The sequence below is a fragment of the Hordeum vulgare genome, chromosome 4H (assembly GCF_904849725.1).
Source record: "Hordeum vulgare subsp. vulgare chromosome 4H, MorexV3_pseudomolecules_assembly, whole genome shotgun sequence".
NCBI classification, from domain to species: Eukaryota; Viridiplantae; Streptophyta; class Magnoliopsida; order Poales; family Poaceae; genus Hordeum; species Hordeum vulgare.
Window position 1 is genome coordinate 521,012,698 of NC_058521.1, and position 7,442 is coordinate 521,020,139.

General features: G+C 43.4%; 1 protein-coding gene across 1 annotated transcript; it reads right to left on the reverse strand.

Moving 5' to 3' along the window:
* Positions 1-1,041: 1,041 nt before the first annotated feature.
* Positions 1,042-5,336, reverse strand: LOC123449245 (protein SHORT HYPOCOTYL IN WHITE LIGHT 1-like). The gene is made up of 3 exons (XM_045126388.1): positions 4,898-5,336; positions 4,713-4,778; positions 1,042-1,654 (listed from the first exon to the last, which is right to left on the reverse strand). Exons 1-3 carry the CDS (start codon positions 5,285-5,287, stop codon positions 1,499-1,501), a joined length of 612 nt encoding a protein of 203 aa, XP_044982323.1. The 5' UTR covers positions 5,288-5,336; the 3' UTR covers positions 1,042-1,498.
* Positions 5,337-7,442: the final 2,106 nt, after the last annotated feature.

Below are 7,442 nucleotides of genomic sequence, written 5' to 3' on the forward strand. Positions count from 1 at the left end.
CAGCGTAAATGCAATGCACACCAGCCTGATGTGTGCTGTGTGATGCAATGTTGTCGCCGTACTATCAACCAGTCGATCATAGATACACCCATAAATGTAAGCGTCGGTCAACCGCAACAAGAGAAAAAAGGTGTACGTACGTGTAAGACGAGACATCCACCAGTGGCCATGCCGCGAGTCCTGTGGCGCAGCAGCGTCTCTGGCCTTGTGCCTCGTGGGCGGACGCGCACCTCCCACATTTCCGGGGCGGCCGGGCACGTGCGCGTCGCTCTTGTTCATCAAGACACCTGGGTCCGGAGAAGATCGGGGCGGCCTGCGGCGCTGTCCGATGCGCATCCGACCGTCCAGCGTGGGTCGCCAGGGATTCGCCGATGGCGACGGGCAACTAACTGGCTGATGGGGTAGCCATGGTTTTTCTTTCAACGCATCTCGTCACATGGAAAAATGGCTGTGCACACGACGGGGATGGAGGGACAAATCACAGAATGGTCCCTCCTAATCAAGATTTAGATTTGATTCACCAGTACTACAAGTGGTCGACAGTCGCTAGTCGGCACACACGTAATGGTGACAACAAGGTGGCCCTTGGCCAAACAGTAGTCCATTTGGCGTGGCATAATTATGCTTCGGTGCCCAGGATATGTAGTACTGTGTCTTAACAAATGTTCGGATTTCCATTGTCTCTGGTTTCGTGTTCTTTGGGCAGTAATAATAAACCAAATGCCAGGGAGAGGGAAAAGAGGAATCTTACTGCCAACTGAAGCATTTGAGCAAATAATCTTCAGTTGCAACTGGAGTTTACACTTTACACTGTAGAAGATCAAGCGAGAGCAGCAAATGCCACAAGGAAAGCGATAAAGGCCGAGACAGCTTGTTGCAAGATCAAAAGACACACTTGCCCGACACCAAAACACGTCTCCCCAGCAAGATTTGGAATCCACTGCAGATTCGGAATCTCAAACTCTGTCAAGCTAGTTCATTGCACCACGGAAGAGAATAAAATTCTACTGTAACTTTGGATATTCAGTACCACTCCATGTATATCAAAATGAAACAGAATTACTTGGATATCTTGGGGTTTTAGGTAGCTTACCACATATGCCATGTGGTAAAATGAAACAGAATTACACTACTACTAACCATAGGTATTTCGCACCACCTTTCATAGTACAACAAGCACGAGTCTTTCTACATCTGCCACTGCAATATGAGGCCAGCCAGGCCAGACATAAAACCACATAAGCCGCAGGTAAAACCATCTGGCTACTAATTCTACGCTCACAATAATCATGTTGAGGAGGACCAACTTATTTGTATAGACTACTAGTACATCTACATGAGGGTTTCCTTGGATTCTCATGCAGCTATTTTATATAGCAACAACAAACATCAACATTTTGTGCACGGCTGGGCACATGCATGCTATCTCAACAGCGGCCCTGGATTATTCATGGGCCCTTTGAATCAAAACTATGCTGCCAGCAAGGAAAGAAAACGATCAACCGGCGGGCTGTACTCTGCTCCACCGGCTGTCATCGTCCTTGAGCTGTTGGATATAGCTGTATCGGTTTTCTCTGATGTAAGTTACTCCAGACCATATCCCTCGAACAAGAAGGATGCTTATAAACACCATGCTTCCAAATGTGCACACCACCTGCACAGACAATACGAACAAGTTACTGAAAGAAAAGACTAAAAGTTGAGTTTGCCACAGGCATCAAGGCAACATTTCAGACAAACTGTAAATTCATCGCTGTGATAAATCTCAACTATGGACTTTGCCGTGTCTCCCTGAAACGCAAATTCTGTAAGTCAAAGAGGTAGATTACGTGGAACCATTTAGCATACCCAATAAATGCAGTAAGCGGGTAGCCAGGTACCTTTCAAAAGCTGAATAATTTAATCTTTATTAATATCTCGAAAACAAATGCCCACACGCCAATGAATGCAACTGGTGATTTTTCCTGCCTCTGTTTTAGGCAGCTGCAACCCTAACTGGCGTATTGATTGCACGAATCAACTACCAATTTCTTGGCTAGCAGGTAACCAGAAATATATAAAATATGTATGAATTCAATAGATTATGCTGGCAACCTAACTGCTATCCAGAATTTTAATTCCGGGATACGTGTTGATTCTACAGCCATATTTCTGATTCTGGTTGATTCCGACACCAGTCACTATAAACACAGGCTGGAACTAGCTTACATGCAATACATCCGGTCATGCAGCACTTCAAAATGTTATTGATGTTCATGCCCATATAGTTAACCCTGAAGGGGAGAGATGCACTTTCACAGGTTCAACCAACACCCTGGAGGGTCACCTTGGATTACTGTTTCCCATCCAATAAAATTCCAGTAAATAGAAATAAAAAGTAGAATCCATCCGAGGTGCTAAGGGTGTCATAATGAAATTGGGCATCTTGCAAAATAAAATGCTGAATTGCAGAAACAGGAAAGACTGGTTCAAAATCCATATCCATGCACCATACATAGAATAGACAAGCCAAGAAAGTGACAGTATCATTACACGAGATGAATGGCATAAACCGTAAGGTCGTTTTCATGTCTTCATGGGTACTGTTTAAGTGTGCAAGTGCCAAAGATACTTCTATTTGCATGCCAGGAAAGTTTCCTGCTGGAGACTCGGTAGAATTCTCATCAGGTGGTTACTGAATTAAACTGTGTGTACGTGGTACAGACCATGAACTTAAAAGGCTGATAATTCATGTAAGCTGGGCATTTCAATTCAGGAAGGAAAAGAGCTACCACAGCCAATCAGTTACGAGGGAAGTAGAGATAAAATGAAACAGAACAGGATTATTCGTTAACTAGGTCAACATGCTTGGCTTAACAAGGTTCTCACTTTCCCATCGCAATAAATTAACCTACTCACAGAAATAACGTTGAAACTTTTAACTGCTGCAGATTTTCCAAAAAATTTAATTGCAATTTGCAAGCCTATCTACTAGTCGATTTGTGTGAGCAAGACCCCTCTGATTTAATTCTGTTAACCCACAACTACTTGTAGCAGCCTGTTTAATCGCACACTTAAACATTAAATAAGCAAAACGGTGCTAAGAAAAGTGGGCCAGAGGGGTTAGATCGCACAAACCAAATAATAGACATGCTTAAATAAAGAACTTTGAGGTAGAAACTGTTGGCTGCACAGAATCGAACAGTATAGAGACATAAACTGCAATTTTAAATTTTACTCCCTCCATAAGCTAATATAAGAGCATTTAGAACGCTACTTTAGTAATCTAAATGGTCTTATATTAGTTTACAGAGGGAGTGCATCGCAAACTGAGTGGTGGATCTGTACCATCTACCACAGGGTTACTGATCTGACATGTAACAGCATTAAACCGGCATAAATAGCTATGGTGGCTAAAAGGAAATCAACAACGGGGAAGTTGAAGGATTGTTTACCAATAAGGAAAACACCACGTCTTGCAGAAATATTTTGGCCTCATTTTACCAGTCTATTATACAAAGGTAAGAGTCAAACCTGTGGCAATATATGCACAGAAGTAACATTCTGCCTCTGGCATCCCATGATCCAACCTGACGACCTGAAGAATGCACCTTCCCTTATATCGTGTTTTATGTCATGGGGAATTGATCATCTCTAATTAAGTAATTATCCTTTATATTCTATGGCTTAGTGCCTTTTTTCATGCATATTCGGTGATCTGACATGGAGTCCCCCCTCCCCCCTCTCTTTTGTTTTGGTCACGCTCTGCCACTGCCTGAGTGATTGATGCTTCTCGTTGGGCTAATCCTACTTAATTTCAGGAGCTCTATGTTCCATTTGTACTAAAATCTGGAGCTCTATATCTTGTAAATCTTCCAAGTGAGCAATGCATTCATATATATTCTTGTACTGGACCTATTTTTGGCTTTGAGGCAAACGATACTGATAATAAGGTAGTCGCCATGTCTTGGTGTGACTACCTATCTCTGCGGTCTTATGCACCTATTTAAACATTCACTTTTGAATGATTGCCTGAAAAAACACAAGGGCAAGCCCCTAACCATATTTAGAAAAACATCCATCAACCCGGCAAAGTAACAGTCTCACTTATATCGGGCTAACTGATTCACATACAGCTTCAGCCATGTGACAGCCAGTAAAAATAACAACCACTCATTTTGCTGCCAATCAAATTAGCCACCTATGCCAAAATTTCAGAAACATTAGCTTTTTCCTCGCTGCTTAAGCAGACGGTAACCAAACCGGTACGTGTTTATTCTCCGAACCAACATGCCCTCTAGAAGCACAAACTAATCAGACACGAGGCGTAAAGATCAAGCATCACATTAGCACTGAATCAGCATTTCATTAAAGTAGGAGTATTTTCAAAGCAGACAAGTAAACACTGCCACACCAATAAGCACTAGTTGTCTTCCTCAGTTCTCACTGCCTAAGCAAATAGCAGCAAAGACAGTATACCTATTTGTTCCCTGCACAAACATGCACTTCCGAAGCACAACTAATAACTACTCCCTCCGTAAACAAATATAAGAGCATTTAAAACACTACTTTAATAATCTGAACGCTCTTATATTAGTTTACAGATGGAGTATCACATTATCATACACCAACACAACCATTTGTTGCGCATAGAAACACCGAATAAGAAATAGCATTTGCTCACAAATTTGAAACAAGCCATCAAACAGCCTATATGTGAAGGAATTCCTCACCTCAAGAAGCCCCTTCAGGATCCACAAGAAGGTGAGAACCAGCACGCCATTGACCGAGAACTTCACCTGCACGCGCATAAACACGGGAACACCAGATCACACAAAAATCCGGTGGAGATCCCCATGTTGCTGATCCCGAGCGAACGTAATAGATTCAAGCTGATACAGCAAGCAGCGAAACGGACCAGCTCAGCGGGGACGGAGGGCGGCAGCACGGACCTGGCGGCGCGGCGCGCGCGGCGGGAGGCCTTCCTGAACACCGAGTGCAGGAACCGGGCCAGGAGGTCCAGGCTGCGGTCGTCGTCGTCTTCGTCCGCGTCCTCCTCCTCGTCTCCATCTTCCTCCCTCCCGTCCCGGTAGGAAGCGGCTCCTGACAGGTCGCCGACCCAGGGGCGGGCGTCCGGGACGACAACGACGGCGTCGGGATGGCGGCGGCGGGCGGCGCGTAGGAGGCGAATCGGGGGCGGGGTGCGGAGGTGCCGATTGAAGGGGGGCGGGGACGGCTGAAGGTGGCGATGGTGCCGGATGGCGGGGCCAGGGAGGAGAGGGGGGAGGTGGCAGGCGATGGTCGCCATGGGAGGAGGCTGCTGGTGCTCAGCCTGGCGAGGGAAGCTGCTGGTTTCCCCCTTTACCCTTTTCCTTATCATTTTACACATAAAGAAAATTGATTGGGTTTTCACTGTCTAAACTTTTTTGTAGTGAGGAAAAACTTTATTGAAAACAGTACGTAGCAAATAGCAATGTCCCCAGGGATGGTTACAATATCATGTGACTGCGTAAGCCAAACATGTCTACCTAAAAGCAAGTGTTAAAAGATATTTCGCTAGACTATCTGATTTCATATATTTTACTGTAAACATTTATTGTTTCATAAACTTTGCATCATATGGAACTGCTGAGTATTACCACTATGACACAGATTATCACGGCTAGAGGTTATTATGCTGGTGGCTTCGAGATGTGATGGCCTCAACGTTGATGAATATCTTGGCGGTCTGTTGTTCGAAAATTTTAACAGATTACAATAGGCAACAAAAGATTGACACACGTGTCCAAATGAGCAAGACCTGTTCGCTGAAGGTTTAGGACAACGATTATATTTCTTTGATTGCTGACTCCGGCAGGATATGTATTGGTGAGTCCGAGGAGTATTTTATGATTGATACAGTGGTAACTTGTGAAAGCATCTAAGGTTTTCGGAGTTTGATCTCTAAGCACTTGACCTATGAGCTCATCTTTTCAAATTCATCCCTTTTGATAATACCAGCATACCTATGGACTCAACGCGATATTTGATCACTTGATTATAAAATGGTGAGTCTCGAAGCATGATCCAACACTTGTACTTAGCATTTTAAGGGGTCAATTTCACTTCTCATATTTTACCAAAAGTGAACTTTCCTAAATATACATTGAGCAGACATTAATTCAAGAATTTATATGATCACCAAAATCATCCAAGGGATAAGATGAACCTTTCACCGGTCCATGAAGCTCTTGCTCGCTCCACTCGGCCCGCTCCTCCGCTCGCTCGCTTGGTTTTTCTATGTGCACTTAAGCTTTTCTCCCACTTGCTTTAGTGGTAGCTTGAGAACAACATGCTACCATTTATTTATTTAATATCTTTTGAATTAAAAGATGTTTACGAATTTCTAAAAGGTTACAAATTACCAAATTCATAAATATTTTAAAACATACTCATGCATTTAAAAAATATTCGTGGATCACAAACAATGTTTGTGAATTTGGAAAAGGTTCATATATTTAAAATGTTTATGAACATTAAATATAATCACAAGTTTTATAAATATTTAATATTTTGCTTAATTTTTCACAAATTGAATGTAAAAGTAAATATAACTAAAACAAACAAGAAGTGAAAAAATAAGAAAGGGTAAAACGAGTGAACATTAAAACCTATAAAGAGAAGCATATGATAGAATACTGTTTTAGAAAATACCTTCTAGAACCTTCTTAAAAAACCAAAAAGATGGTCAGCACATTACAACTATATACATACATGTGTTAGTCCTAGTGAGATACATGTAGGGTGCCGGCTCCGGTTGCTTGGGCAGCAGGGCAGGCGGCTCGCCTCGTGCGTGGGCTCGGCGTCGGTGTGGATGCCGAAGCGGTGGTTTCGATCTGTGGCTGTAGGGTGTCGGTTACGGGTTGCTCGGGTGAGGGAGCCGGCGGCTCACTAGATGCGCGGCCCCGAAAATCAGTGTGTTGATGATGCCCTTTTGGGGACGTCTTATAACGGTTTTCACCCGGGTTTTCGTTAATTAACTTGACAACTCTTTTCTGCTTTTTTAATGAATCGGGCCCCAAAGGACCGCGTTTAAAAAAACTCCTAGTGAGCCACACAACCCTTACAATTGGGGCCCACATAGAGGAGCTTACTTTCTCAATGAAACATGTTCAATATGTGTTTTCACAAGAGGCAAGGTCGTGCCTCTCGGAAACGGAAAAAACAACGTGTTTTCTGTTTTTTCTTTCGCGAGAGACACGGTTTTTCTTCCGTGAGAGGCACGGATTTTCTTTCCTGAGAGGCATGCTCGGAAACAAAAAATGCATTTTCTGTTTTTCTTTCTTTAACGAGAGGCACGGTTTTGCTTTCGCGAGAGGCATGGATTTGCTTTTGCGAGAGGCATGACCGTGCCTCTCGAAAACAAAAAAACGTGATTTTTATTTTTTCGTGAGAGGCACGATTTTGCTTTCGCGACACGCACG

What these genes read in the sequence shown, in the direction of transcription:
- LOC123449245 (XM_045126388.1), bottom strand. Translation starts at nt 5,287, where the DNA reads ATGGCGACCATCGCCTGCCACCTCCCCCCTCTCCTCCCTGGCCCCGCC. An exon ending in CCTCCGTCCCCGCTGAGCTG is followed by an intron (nt 4,779 to 4,897) that starts GTCCGTTTCGCT and finishes ATGCGCGTGCAG; the next exon opens with GTGAAGTTCTCGGTCAATGG. An exon ending in TCCTGAAGGGGCTTCTTGAG is followed by an intron (nt 1,655 to 4,712) that starts GTGAGGAATTCC and finishes TTGTCTGTGCAG; the next exon opens with GTGGTGTGCACATTTGGAAG.